A 15,030-nucleotide genomic window follows, 5' to 3' on the forward strand; every position below is an offset into this window, starting at 1 on the left:
TGGTGTATGTAGTCGTCACTATAGCGCGAGCTCTGTAATATTTTTGAGAACAAAGTGTTGTCAGTGATAAACTTACCAATTGTGATGATGATGATGATCATACATCCTCTTCCCTCTTAAAAAACAGCGGTACGTGCCAACGTATTTTATTTTTTTTACCCTTCTACTGTATCTGAGTTCTTAAACACTTTTAAGCGCTGAGATACATTATTCAACAAAAAAAAAACTAATGTTCGCTTCATAGGAAGTTTTCGTATATTTTGTGCCACCAATCTATTATCTATCTCTTATTAGACTGCAGTGCCCAGATCTATTCATTTCTGCCCTACTGATCCCTAAAACTCAAAACCTTGGACATGCTATGTCTACATTTAATGTGTGATAGATACTGTTACAGTCTACCAGAACATGCTCAATGGTTGATGTACCACGGGCTCACTGCACGCCACGTGTACGTCTATGTATAGTCTGTGACACTTTTCAGACTCGTAGCTGTCGTACAGTTTGTAGGAAAAGCGTAAAGGCCTCCGCTCTCGCCACCATAGCGTACCAACTCTTCTACACGCTGGAGCTACAGTCGCCAGCCTTCGTTTTTCTCAGATAATGAAACCTATACAGCCTTGCCACGGGCGAGTGCCGGCAACTTTGATCTAAACGGGAAGCGCCAGAGCCGACAACGGTGGCCATGACACTTCTGTGACAGACTGTCGATCCTTAGTGCTGTTGAGCACTATAGTTTGCATATACGACTTGTACTACCATGGTTTACCGCACAGGCAACGATTTCACGTCAGATGACAGCCTAAAAGCTGTAGAGAAATACAGCGCAATGTTTATAGCTTCGTTCTTCACCCTGCCGTTGTTCTTAGAGAACAGCGTTTTCAAACACATCGTGCTTATAAGACCCCGAAGCCTGTGCAGTTCGCGCGAGGAGATGTAAGCTCACCAACATTTTCAACGTGCACAGCGGAGCTGACACCGTGCTCTCGACTCTCTGAAGGACTGGGTTACCGCTTGATGGAGTATTACACGTGCATGCTTATTGAACGGTAATGCAAACAAGCCACTGGTTCTGACAACCTCGATCCTTCTATGTGCATTCCTTGTAGCGAGCCGGAAGACCGAATGAAAAATAACAAAATGGCACTTGGATGCGTTCAAGGAGAAAGTGCAAAAACAAACAAAAAAAGTGATACACGAAGTTGACCACCAGCAGGTATAGGCGAGGATGCGATTAATAGCAGAGAAAAGCGCGTTGACAGACAAATGGATAACCAACGCGAAGCCGAAGATCTCGGCCCGGGGTCATCCCTGCCGATCCGGTGACCACCGAAACCATTAGGGTCGGCGGAAAGACTCGTGGTACATGGCCGCGGGAGCTCCTCACTCGAGGGCCGGTTCGCACCGGAGCTCACCGTGCCCAAGTATAGGGCCTGACGAACGCTCGCCTTCAAAGAAAGCGCTCCCCGATAACAAATGGAGGCTCGTTTACCTCCCGCGTCGCTCTCACCCGCCGCCAATCGAAGCGATGGACGCCCCACTTCGGAGCACACCGGCGGGGAACGATCAACAAAAGGGGGAGACTTATAAAGCGGCCGCCTTGAACACATTAGGCGTCGCGGCTTCGGAGTAGTAAACCGGTTATTGTGGGCGAGACGCTGCTAAATTTGTTTAGCGGCTGGGGCTTCTGTGTGTGCATGTACGCGTGCTGCACTGTCTGAGGTCGGAACGAATAAAAAATTGTAACGCGCAGCAAGCGGAACAACGTCAGCAAGCGGAAGAATAACAACACGAAGATATAACCGTGCGTCTATGAACGTAGTCTAAGTGAGAAATATTGCTGCAAGTTTCCAGCTTGAGCACCAACTTTGATGAAATTGCGTATTCCGTTATTAAGAATACCCGCAACCCGTTAATTCACCTGTATTCACCTGTTACATCTGTGTCTACTATCAGCTATTCAGTTTAATTTACTTGAACATATATAACGAGACTTCATTATAGAGGGCCATGACGTGTCCTTTTTATAATATTTTTGCAGGAGTACCTCTCTTAAGTGCGATGTGCCTGTAATCGCTGCTGTATTGTGAGCAGCCGGAGTCCCCTCCTGCAGTTGAAAACGCTAAAGTGTTGTAGTGGACCAGCTGGCTCTGAGACACGCTGGATGAGTGCACTTGGAAGCAAGACTATAACAAGGACGTGATGAAATGAGACACTATAGGGACATTTGAAGTTGATAGTCCGCGCTTCACGTCTGTCTATACTGTTTCTGTTCATCACGTTCTTATCCTTAGCCCTACTTTGCATGCAACGCAGCGTTTCACCGTAAAAGCACTGTGTTTTCTTTGTACTCTGTGACATACAGTACAGATTTCAGTGCCCTTACAGTCCCATCGCAGAAATTCGGCATATAAGACTATAACAGTGCAACTAGAGAAGGTCCCGTTTCCGTTATCCGATGAAGACTAGATACCGAACACACAAAGCGAAGAATCATTCGCTTCGGTCAGCACACCCGCGCACGCCGACGGAGGCGAACCTCTGCGGTGCCGAAGCAAAATGCGGCAGCCTGCTCTCTCTATACTGCGCCCCTCCTCAAGGACGAGCGGACAACCCGCAAATTCGGCAGCGGGAAGGGTCGAGGCCCAGCGTGCGGTGCGGCGGCTACACGCCGATAGATATCTGCAACGCGACGGCACTGATCGAGGGCCGATCGCGATGCCCCACGGCGTCGGATGGCGGAAACAATAGGTGCTCAGTTCTCGTCCGATATCCGGGCCGCTTTCCACGGGTGCGGAAGTAAGAAGGATATAAATGACGCGAAATCTCTGCCCCCCTCCCTACTGATTCCAGCGCACACGGTCCACCTAAATGTTTGCTTTCTTCATTTTTCTCTCTGAGAAACGAAGGGCAGGGTATAGGTGTTCTCCGCATTATACCCGTCGTCAGTTCGTGCTCGCCGATGCAGAATGAAGACGGTTATAATTTTGCTGTATCTCTGTTGCTGCTACTGTTCTTTCTCTTAGACATCAGTGACCGGCGTGGTGTGATCAGCGACCAGCATTCCCTATGGTTTACTCGGAAAAAGGTGAAATAGACATTGTAGTAGGCGGAGGCAGTTATAGCCACGTCATCATTTTGCCGCCTCGAATACATAGAATATACACACACAGTTACATTTCATCTATACGGCAATTCAGTGCATGCTGTTCTGCTCGCGTTTCATCGGACTCCTAGACGTTCGCAGCAACAATCATTGAGTCAGTCAAGCTCTTTCTCCTCTCCATCCTTACCCTCTTCTCTCTACCAGCTTAGCGAATCACCGCAGTATAGAATGTGGAACGACACAGAGCGGAAGGCCATTTCACATGGCTTACAATAGCGACAGACTCGCGACGCCCATTTTCGCTTTCCTGTTTATCTCGACTAACTCGCCAACTAAAACAATCTGCCTCCGTGTCCATCCGGCGCATGCTCGCGAGAGTGTCTCCAAACGCACACGCCGTCACTCCTTCTTGTCCTTTACCGCACCAGGCAGCAGCGCGGATTGCAAATCCCTCGGCAAGCTCTTCGTGATTGCGCGCGAGCACATCCCGTAGCTGGTTCGCTGCTAAACATATTAAGTTGCCTACGCTTGTACAAACAAGCGCGTCTGCCTGCTTCTCTAATCCCCACACGTTTTCCCAGGTTGCTCTAGCTCTCTACACGGGGCTGGACATGTCCACTTGCCTGTGAGCTCCGAGCAGATCTGTACATTCAACCACGGCCCCGAACTGCCTCGAAAGGATTAACCAATCGTCACAGAGCAACGTACGGGGTGCGGACATAGCGATCACCAACAAGAGAGAACCCCAGGCCTAGGAGATTTCGAAGTACATGCGACGAAACGCTAGATGCGTTTCATCCTTCGTCCATTCTTCCATAGATTTATTCTAATTTTTTACTTTACTAGACGCCCTCTCTATACTGTTTGTACATCGTGCGGTGTTTACCCATCTACTGCATGCCTTGCTCCCTGTTTCGTGTGCAGGTTTAATGCGCTCTAATTCCTCTCCTAAATCCAGATGCGGAGGAGGGGGAACGGAAGGGCACGTCCACTGCATGTTAGTGTAAAGCACACCTCGCTCGCTAGTGTCCATCGAGGCACGCGGGGGTGCGTAATTGCCATATGTGCCCTCCCGTGAGGACAGCACTTTCTGCTTGTTTGGTCTCTTTAAGATTTTATCTGATGGTAAAAGCCTCGAAATCAGAAAGTGAAGGAGCAGTTGGAATGTATTTTGCTGGACTCCAAAAGAGAATGTATTATACGTTTATTCTCCCCTATGCTGTGCAGAGCAATACGAAGATAATATGAAGCTAAAATGAGTATAATAGGAGTTGAATTGACGGGTGTATACAGGCGTGTCAAAGCTGCGCAAGAAAAAATACTATGAGGGAAATCTCTGAGGAGCGCACCGGATATATCTTGACGACTCGTTGTGCTTTCACGTACACCCATATATACGCACACGAATATATTTTTGCATCGTTCCCCCATCTAAATGCGGCTGTCGCCGCTGGGAAACTAACCCGCGTCTTAGTATTCAGCAGCCCAACGCCGGAGGTACGTGGGCATGAGAGCTACTCAGTGCCTGTTATATTGTTAAGCATGTCTATCCATCATCCGAGCAGACATGAAATAGTTATTGAAAACAAGACATATGACCACCTTATTCAGATTCACACCATACGGGTGTTAAGTATAAACCAAGGTCGTAAACGTTTGTGTCACAATAGCTGAAAACGAAAGCCGTTTCAGAACTTGATCTCGTGTACAATCACTTCACAGTTGCCGAAATTAAGCGCGTTCCGCGTATGCATCAGCTCGCTCAACAGCCAGTTGAGTATAAGCAACCACTCAACGACTTGTCTAATGCGCTGACACCCGCGTTCGTTGCCATGGCCTGTTCGCTGAACCACTCAAAACACGTTTATGCATCTCGTGGATTGTATCTTCATTCTTTTTCTCTTACACACAGACACACACAGACACACACACATGTAATGTACACGCGCAGAACTCTCTAGCACACAGGTTCTTTCCTGCGGAGTGCGGACCCAAGCACGCGACCAATGTGGCTCACGCATGTGGCTATACGTCGCTCCCCGCAGCCCACGTGCTACCACCGTCGGTGCACAAGAGTCATTTGTGTACAAACGTCCAAAAAAGGACGGATGACCAGCGGCGGCGACCGTTAGTTAACGACGAAGTCGCTTTAGGCGGCAGACCTTTCGGCCAATCGGTCTTCCCCATTCCTCATGAGCCACCCGGAAAAGTGTTCACTGTTCCTAAACGCTGCCATTTTGTCGCCCATTTAGGCAGATTGTAGCGTAAACACTTTTCCCCATCCACCCCCAGCGGGATAGGAAAACAGTGACAAATCTGCGCGACGACCCCGCTCGCTGACCCCACGACCCCCGCTGGAGCGGTCAAGTGTCCAGTCTGCGCTGCTCGCACCGTGTAATGGACGGTCCGGTCCGGCTTGCTGTGTTCGGTCATTAGATCTCTCGAACCCCTTCACCCCTCTCTCATTTTCGGTGGACACTGCACCATGCTGTGCGCCACCGCGTTTCTGCACCCTGTATACCACTGATGCTCCTGAAACTGGATCTCATGTTCAGTTTACCCGCTCGTTGTCCACTTTGGGAAGGACCCGGAGCGGAACGTGTTGTTCACAGTCGCTTGAAAGTAACACGAGAGAAGCTATTCTTCCTGATGACCACTGCCGCTTCTGGGCGGACTCTTCTGCTCAATATGTCTGTTGTGGGCAGCCCCTTCTCGGAAGTTTGCCCGCTGTGGTCAGTAGGCGGGAAGATTTGCTATCTACCGTTTTTCTTTTCCAGGAACAAATTTACCCTTCACTGGAAGCCGCGGAGGCTGACCACAGCGTATGCCACGTGTTTGTGGGGGGCGTTAGAGTGAAAGCTCTTCAGTGGAGCCACCTCGTCGAGTTTTCTTGCTGTTGTTGTTTTTTCGCTTGGGTTGCCACGTGGCATAACGTCAGTTTGAAACTAAATATAAGCACGCAGCAGGCCCCTTTCATAGAGATCTTGCAATAGTGACTTATAAAATGTGTTGTCCATAATCTATCTTTCATAGTCTTCAGCTTTATCGCTGTTCAATTTCACACCTTTGAGAACACTTTCTCGAAATGCATTTGTCCAAGCGCACGTCCGGAGTAGGTGATGGGCAACCGCTGCAGACGCAGGAGCGGATCACTTCGGACACTGGTCAATGTCTTCGTATACATTGTTGACCCCAAGCACAGGTGAGGGCTGGTGTAAGGGCCGTGTCGGCCCGAAGTCTCTGGAGAGAGACTTCCTCCACTCGAGAAGGATTGTGAGGTAGGGATCGAGATGCTCTAACGGGAGTCGGAACTGCTTTCAACTTCTCCTGTCTGCTGCTATGTTAAAAAACTTCAGCGTTGACAACTGGCGTATCATCTCGTAAGGTGAAGTCGAGGTTTTGATGGAAGCCCGTCTGGTCGGGAGGAATCATGAAGAAGGGTAAAAAAATATCGTAAGGTAATACGGCAGTTCAGTGCTTCGCAGCTGCTCTGTTTTACAGGACGAAAATATTAGGTGTACAGCAAGTTGTTTTTCCACGCGGCGAGAGAGCATGGCTAGAACTTTCTATTCTGTGTGCGCTTGCCGGTAAAATAATACAGACCTTTTTTTTCAGTAGCCCGAAAGATGTCTACCATCGATTCGATTGTACCAGCACAGGCAATGCTGGAGAAGTTCAGTTTAGAACCTAGCACGAAGGGGACATTATATATTGAAAAGCCTTGTTATAGGGCAAAAGCATGTCACTCACTATATATATTCAAAACAGTATGACGTATCAAGATTTTAACGGATCCCTTGTTCACAATGTGAGTGTAAAGCAAGATTGTGAACAAGGGATCCGTACGGGTCTAGAGACGTCATTTAGTTGTTACTATATATGGCCAGTAACCTACTTCGTTCCTAACAACAATTTTACCCGTCCAAAAGATATTCCTTCGAACTCTCGACTACATAATATTCCGAAACTTCCTTATGTTCCACCACAAAAAGAACCTTGTTTGCCGAATTAGCAGAGTCATTTTCGCTTACCGGAGCTCGTTGAAAAGTGAGACAAGCTAATTTACCTCCATGTCGTTGTTACAATTGTTTTTCGACTGTTCCGCACATAAAGAAAAAGTACATTCTTCACATAGCATTGTAGTCTCCGTTGGTGTTTTGGCAAACTGGGAAGCAGGAGTCACGTGGCATCCGCCATGTCGCACCGACATCCGGTGCGACATGGCGACGCGTCTGAAAGTATGCTGTTCTGTAGCTGTTCCAACACATCATAATTTGTAGGAAATATGTTGAGTGCGCTTGTTGGCACAAGTCGTACGTCGGATCGCACACCAACTCGCACCGTCTCCTTCTCAAAGTATGGCTCGAGTGTTCTCGCATCTCATGCGTGGACGACTGTGAATACGTGATAAAGCCCATATTTTTTACACTTTTATATTCGTCACTGTAGCTTTGCAAATGATTGAGATATCGGACTCTGAGATGTTTCTTAAACGTGGCATTAATTGATAAACGTGCAGTGGCCGTTCCAAACGAATGCAAACGTAAAGCATACACTACAACTACAGTGAGAGTGAGCGTGTGGCCTTGTGATATCGTCGCATTCGCGGGAACTGCATGCATGGCCTTCTCTGGTATCAACCGAATGTCTAGATGGTGTAAGGCTTTCTAGATACTACTCGGAAGGCAATCCAGTGCCGGCAGTGGTGGTATACGCTTTAAGGGAACAGACGGAACACCTTTACGCGATACAAGCGTGGTAAAAAAAAAAAAAATGACTTACGGGCAACAACACAATATATTAACGTAATATTTCTTCAGAACCCACGAACGCGGCCTTAAAATTACTGTTCACGGCGGTGTTCGCACATTAAAGCGCAAACTACAGTCAAGTGCGCCAGGTTATGTGTATAGACAAGAAAACTGCTTCTTTCTTATCGTCGATATGACCCTCCGTAATCCTTTCATGTAGAGTAGTCGCACATCTTCAGATAGTTTTAAAAAGTAGGTTGTCGAACGAAATTATTTGATTTGCATTTCATTTCGCATGAATATCGAATTATGGAGGCAGCTGTTACGGTGTTTTAATAGATGGTTCAACTTGTCGAACACAAGGAATATAGGTACTCTGCTTTGTAATGTCAACACACACCATTGTCGTATTGCTGCACATTGGTGCCGGCTTTGCTAATCGCGCATGTTTGTGGCAGTACAAGGAAGACGCGTGCAGTGAGGTCCTATCGGTAGAGCTATAGGGTATTCGACACGCAGTAACAGGCTCCTAAAGTTTCACAGTTTCGTCTCATCAATGGTGATTTTAGACACAAATACGTCAAGAAATTTAGCACCGTGATTCTAGATAATGTGTCATAACCGCAAAATACTTTTATATTTGCAGAAACAGGCGCAATGACCAAAATGGTAATTTAGGTGCCGTTTCGCTTCTACAGACGACGCCGGCTTTCTCGCTCAAGGGGCCATTTGATGCTTTCGCATCAATAATTCTTATGCGTTTTTCGCCACGACTGGCTTGTTTAGGGTACCTTTCGCGCAGTGTCCACAACAGCTAACAATACCCGATAGTTTCACTTTTTATGTGCACGAATCCTTTCAATGAGCAAGACACTTGTGGTTCCGTTTATGTTGACAAAATCAGTATAGAAAATGCGTGCATCAATGTAATGTTTTTTTGTCTTTTCTATGACAACAGAACAAAACTTTGCTGATAATTAGGAAAAATATCAGGAACAAAACTTGACAAAATGTGGACTGCATGCCATTCTAGCAGAAAACGGCAGACTAATCTGTTATGTCATAAATATTCTTTTTTGTAGACATGTAACTGAATATTTATTAGTGGTACACTCTATTAGTGGTATTGAAATATCCACGATGGTTTCTTGTTGGTGCCTATGTGGTACGAATTGCAAAAGCAACTACCGCTACTTTTGACACTGCGTCTATTTTAAAAACATAATTGATGAAATATCCAACAAGGAACATATCGGTGTGCCTATATGGTTAGGAGACAATTTTTTTCACTCGTGCATAATGTTCAGCGATGCAGCAAATAGTTCCAGCCGGTAATATAAATAAATAGTATGTGCTCGTTGTGAAACATATTAAGTTTCGGATATTACATCATTACAAGCTTCCCTCCTTTGCACAAATACTAAGACCTCAGTCCGTCGAATAACGAGGCCAAGAACGTTTTCCCGCTTAGACCTATAGAGAGTGTGTTGAAAAGCCTTTTGAATGTGGCCGTCAAATAACACTTGAATTCCTTCCACTTCCAGCTATTGCACTGTTACCACAAATAGTGGTAAGCTACACAGAAAGCCAACAACACTGAAGTCCCTTGCAACAACTGGTAACAGCCAAAGTGGTAACTATACACGGAAAGCCAAAGAAAACATGCTCGTTCGAGCCTCCTGCTCGTAACACTCACCTCGGCCGCTTCTGCCGACGAATCGCAGGTCGTTGAACTTGGCCACCTGGTTTTTCATGACGGCGGAGGCGTTGCGCAGCTCCCCGCAGTAGTTCTCGTCGTTGCCCGCCCTGAGCGTCACCAGCGTGCCGTCGCAGACGTCGCCACCGAGCGCCAGCACGCGGAACGACATGGGCAGCGTCTTGTTGGAGCGCCAGTGGCTGGGCAGCACCGAGCACACCACGTTGGGGCTGCCGGTTCGCATCAGTTCTCCGGGGTGCTCGGCGAGCACCTGCGTCAGGGCCCGCTCGCCCGGGAGCATCGAGGCCAGGTCCGTAGTCGTCGTCGTCGCCGTCGAAGACGACGTCGTCATCACGCCACCGCTGTCTCGGATGCCACACGTGGACGAGATGGGAGCCGGTATCACAGTCTCTCGCGGCGGCTGCTGGCCGTGGTGGTGATGGTGGGGTAGTAGGTGGTTGCCGACGGCGCACGGCAAATGCATGGTTGGGCAGCGGCGAACCGGGATCTCTCGCCGGGCTTGCGGAGTAAGAAGGGGGAGAACGGCGTGCCGGGGAGGAGAGTCCGCGGCCGGAACGTCCCACACACGCACGCACAGTTTTCGGGAGCGCGAACACTGGTGGGGGGGATGGAAAGCACGGGAGGAGGGGAGGTGGCAGAATAAAGTTTGGGCCGCGCGCTCGGAGCGCGCGATCCGAGTTTTGCGGATACGGTGTGCGCAGGCGCGTCGACGGAGAGGCAGGGGTCCGAGTTGCTGCGCCCGAAGAGCGGGAAAGAAAAAGGCGGCGAGTACTTCTTCCCGGGGTGCGAGTCTTGGGGATCCGGTGGAGGAGAAGGGAAATGAAATAAAGAAGAGCGGAAGCAATGCGCCGCTCTTCGGAAAAGTGGACTTGGCGTGCGGCAGCGAGGCGGTTCTTGCGGGCGGTCGCTGCTGGCGAGCTTCTCGCGGGGTGCGGCAGGGGCGAGTGGAAGGGGACGAAGCCGCGATGTGGATCACCGCCGCTCCGGCCTCATTGACACCGGGGCGAGCGTGGCCCGCGGAAAGGGCCAGCCCCGTGGCGGATTGGCGGTCGACCTGAGTGACGTGCGCGTCGCGCCGGCCAATGGGAGCCTCGCCCGCGTCTCGCCTCCTGCGGTTTCGTTTTCCCGTACGGGCGCCTTGCCGTGCCGGGAAGCCCGCCGCCGATGCACTTTGGCGAAAGGCGGGTGGGATAGAGTTTGGCGAGGGGGGCGGAAGGGCGGGGGGGGGGGGGGGGGAGGCAGGTCGAAGGGATCGTGAAAGTGTGTGACAGGTCCGCTTCTACGCGGCACACTTCTTCTCTTAGCAAACCTCCGTACTGTATGGTGTGGATTAGGAGGATTTCGCCGTTCGTTTCTTATATGCCGTGGTCACACTGTCAGAGGCCGCTGGAATTGACGATTTTATGTACAAGGGCAAGTCATACTATACCGTTTCACATTGTGTGGATATGTGTTGTTTTGGATGAAACGAGGTGGTCTTCGCTCCGTATACTTGACTAACGATATCTCCCCCTCTCAAATAGTTTCGATGTGTTCCGATAAATGAACATGATTTTCTTATTAATATTTCACAAACAATACTGACTTGTATGAATGCCGCATACTTAGCTCCTGAGCAATGTTGAAAAAATGCGCAACGGTTTCAGTAGCGTAGGAGGACTAGTTTTCTGGGCTTGTGTTCATAAAGAAGTTCGCAGCTTGAGCGGTTCGTAAGAGCAGGCCTGGCGAATGTTTACAACTAGCACATTAACGATGGTGGCTGTCTAATGAGAAACAGTTCGTATAAACGAGCACCTTTCTGAATTCGTACTCTGGTCCCTGCCGCTAAAGAAAGCGCGGCTGAAGAAGACCGTTAATCTGCATCAGCATGAAAGAAAGAAGTGTTCACATATCGTGGGATTGAAGATCTGCACCAATTTGTGAGACAGTGTACGAAATCTCGCCACGCAACGAACCTCTATGTTCCGTAGTTGCCGTCCTGCAAGAAAACGTTTACTTTTACGTTTCATATAAAACGCAGGTACAGTCACCGTGGGTACAGAGTTCTGGACAGGATGCTTCGACACACTTTTTCATCGCTGCTATGGATGAAACTTCAAAGCCTCCGGGCCTATATACGTATTCGTAAGAAGCCTTCACGCTAGAAAGAGAGAGATACAAGCTCTAATATGCTGGAGATGTTAGCCTGGCCATGGTCGACTCCAGGTACTTTGGTGCTGATTACGATATACACAGCTAGATTTGTTCGTAAGAGGAAATTCCAGCCAGTCCTGATGTCGGACAAGATAGTGGCTGGCGAATGACAAAGAGCGGTTCCTGATTCAATACCCTGTATAGAGTTACTGTATAAAGGGAGCTTATACAGTAACTCTAGTATATACTGCTCCGCCTATATTGACGCTTAGTCGTTTCTTTATTTTTGTTACTACCGCTTATATTTTGAATAACCTTCGCTTCGCGAAAATAGTGCCACCCGTTGATGGAATGCACGTAGCTGTAGCAGACGAATCAGTTGTCACAGTGCCATCAGTGCAGATGTGACTCGTTGTTGGTAGCAGTATAACGTGTGCCGTGGCGCACAATACTTTGATGCTGGCACAGAGGTTCTTTTCATGCGTTTTATGCTTGGCATGGTCGTAGCAACGAACAGAGAACTTCCAAGGAGACAGTACAAGGCGCAGAAGGCCTCTGGATAGAGAGGCGGGAGGAGATCAACCATTTCAGAAAGATGTGTGCTAGCGAGACGCATATCGGACACGAGTGCTCGTGTGCAGCATATCGCACACGAGCGCAAATTAACTCGTGCGTTTAAAGAATTGGTAACGAGAGGCGCCTGCTTTCTGCTATACGGATTGATCGTTTTTAAATCGCCTATGTCAGACAGCATAATTCTTGTCCTTGAGCTGGGTTATTAGAAGAGGCGGATACATTACTGGTACGAGAAATCGAAGCACATTTTCAACTAATTAACATAAATTCACTAATTAACTTAATAACATTATGGCATATATTGCAATTTACGAATAGTAGCCGGTGGGTTGGATCTACCTTGGAATTTCCAGAATGACACCAGTTTGGAGATATGCCCCACCAAACTAGCCGTAAAAATTGCACTGTTGTTCTACTTACTTCTTTAACTAAACGTAGGCGCTCTTTCATGCGTTGAAGCACAACAGTAACTGTAACGCCCGTGTATTTCGTCCCACACTTCGGGAAATATTTCGAAACTGGTGTCATCCTCGATATTCATTTCAAGTGAATACGTCCTGCGATTTCTCACCGGGTACACTTTCGCAAATTGCAATATGTGCCGTAAAGTAATTAATTCAGAAGTTAATTGGTGAATCTTTGTTATTAGTTGAATATGTGTTTCGACTTCTCGTGCTAGTTATGTCCGCCCTCTTCGAATAATCCAGCTCCATCACAAGAATTATGCCATATCTGACATAGGACGATCTTCTAAAAATTCCGGGAAACTTAAAAATTGTCACCCTGTAATGTGGCCATTGTTTGTGTGTTCACCCGACAGGCGAAGCATTGACAAAGTTATCAAAGTTTAGCGTTTGCACTCGAGTTTCATCATGGCGTTCTAACGACACGTGAGGGTGTCATGGCGCGAAGCAGCGCGCGAGGGAACTGCCGCTTCAATGCAGAAACAGCGCCCTGCAGCTACCTTGCAGGCATCTCACAATGCTGGCGTGATGAGGTACGTGCGCCGCCAGCGGCGTTGCATGGCATCGCACCTCAATGGCGCACGAGATGACACCGACAGTCGCGTCTGTGTGACGCACTTATCGAACGAGGCACGAGCCTCCGTGCCTTAAATTCTCCCCCCCCTCGTGCCCGCATCAGATCACGTGACCTCCAAAATGCGGTGCGCAAGCGGCGCATGCGCCATCGATACCGAAACAACACGGCGGGGGTGGCGTGAACGCGCCTCGAGGGTCCGTGTAAGGGATATCGCAATGAAATAAATGTCGAAGCCCATTTTGCAGCAAAATAACGAAAGTTGGGAACCACAACGTAAAATTTTAAACTGTTTAGAAAGTGTTTATTTACAATATGTAAAAATATAATGGTAGTGATTGTATATGTACACGACTTCATGCACATGTAATACATACGTACAAAGTGTGAAGCAGAGACTATGCCGGTACGAGTACCAAGGACATTACTTATCGTTTCACAACCTGCGGGGTGTCTCTGGCTACCTTTGCGCAGGTCGCTTCTGCTTCCTCGACACATGCAGCGGTCCCGAAGCGCTCTGAGTAGCGACAAAGATATCTTGTGCAAGCGCATTTCTTCTACGCTAATATCGATGTTAACCAAGGAGGTTTAAAATAAAGACTTCTTGATGTTACCGCACAGCTGCGGTGTAGTGTACAAATCCGGACACTCACAGCTAGGGGGCCGAGTCCCGACTATTTTATTGCGATAGCAATTATATGAACACTCCAAGCGCATTTATGCCGTCGGCGTCACCGTCGCCGTGAGGTTCCGTATAAAGCCCAACGGAGATAAAATCGTCGCTGCGTGCCGTACGCTGTGCGTGCGAGTGAAAGCGTACGAGGGTGAGCCGGCAATCGCGGCTCAATGTAGCGCACGCGAGGAAGGAAGGAAGGAAGGTAGGCAGGAAGGCAAACAGGAAGACAGGCAGGCCGGAAGCGCGCGGTCTTCTTTCGCGCGCGCCAGGCACGGGGGCAAGGCGAGGGAGGGCGAGGGGTGCGTTCTGCCCGTCGGCTGATGCTCACAGCGCGGCCGCGCGGGCGCCATATCTTGAAAGCGATCTGCGATGTGGACAAAGTGCATGTGCCGAGTGCCGGTAGCTTCGTATGCACTGTGCTTTCGACGGTTAGTTCGTGTTGAAGCGAGACGAGCAATAGCGCGAAGGTCAATTTGCCCGCTGCTGCTGGCTCCCTTTATCACTCCGGCGTTTTCACAGCGAATTTCCGCGGTAATCGAGCGAGATGCGTTCATGTTTACCTGCGCGCGCGTGACACCGTGCTTGTCTGTTTAGGTAGTAAACAAAAGTTTACAACTTTATACAGTCCATTAAACTACTATCATTGCTTCGTATAGCTTACTAATACTAGTAATTACTAGTATTAGTAAGCTTACTATTAGTAAGCTTACCGCTTACTATTACTAGTAGTATAACCGAGCTTACTTTTTCAACGCACACCTTTGTTTACGCATGGAAAAAATTATGAGTGGGACATTTTGCGGAGAATACTGTATACTGGAGTTGCATATGGTATTGTGCCTTTGAGAGAATGTAACAAACAAAATGAATAACATTTTCTATCCTTTCATACTTTTATACATAATGCACACATTTCGAATGGCAATAAAATAAATTAAATTGTTTGCACGAGCCCACAACACTGTTAAAAATGACAAATTTAGCTTTTCAACAGGAGGCTCACAGTGAGAATTTTCGCGTTTTTTTCTGTGTT

The 15,030-nt window shown here is 48.3% G+C and overlaps 2 protein-coding genes across 2 annotated transcripts in view; one reads left to right on the forward strand and one right to left on the reverse strand.

Moving 5' to 3' along the window:
• The window catches only part of LOC119461015 (runt-related transcription factor 3), a 35,660-nt gene extending 25,123 nt beyond the window's left edge, over positions 1-10,537 (reverse strand). Inside the window, exon 1 of the mRNA XM_037722185.2 lies at positions 9,554-10,537. Coding sequence (XP_037578113.1) covers positions 9,554-10,037 — 484 coding nt within the window. The 5' untranslated portion in view covers positions 10,038-10,537. The remainder of the gene's footprint in view (positions 1-9,553) is intronic.
• LOC119461016 (transcription initiation protein SPT3 homolog) overlaps positions 1-15,030 on the forward strand; it is a 575,536-nt gene that overhangs the window by 27,496 nt on the left and 533,010 nt on the right. The gene's annotated exons all lie outside the window — the stretch shown is intronic.

Source organism: Dermacentor silvarum, chromosome 8 (assembly GCF_013339745.2).
Source record: "Dermacentor silvarum isolate Dsil-2018 chromosome 8, BIME_Dsil_1.4, whole genome shotgun sequence".
Classification (NCBI taxonomy): domain Eukaryota; kingdom Metazoa; phylum Arthropoda; class Arachnida; order Ixodida; family Ixodidae; genus Dermacentor; species Dermacentor silvarum.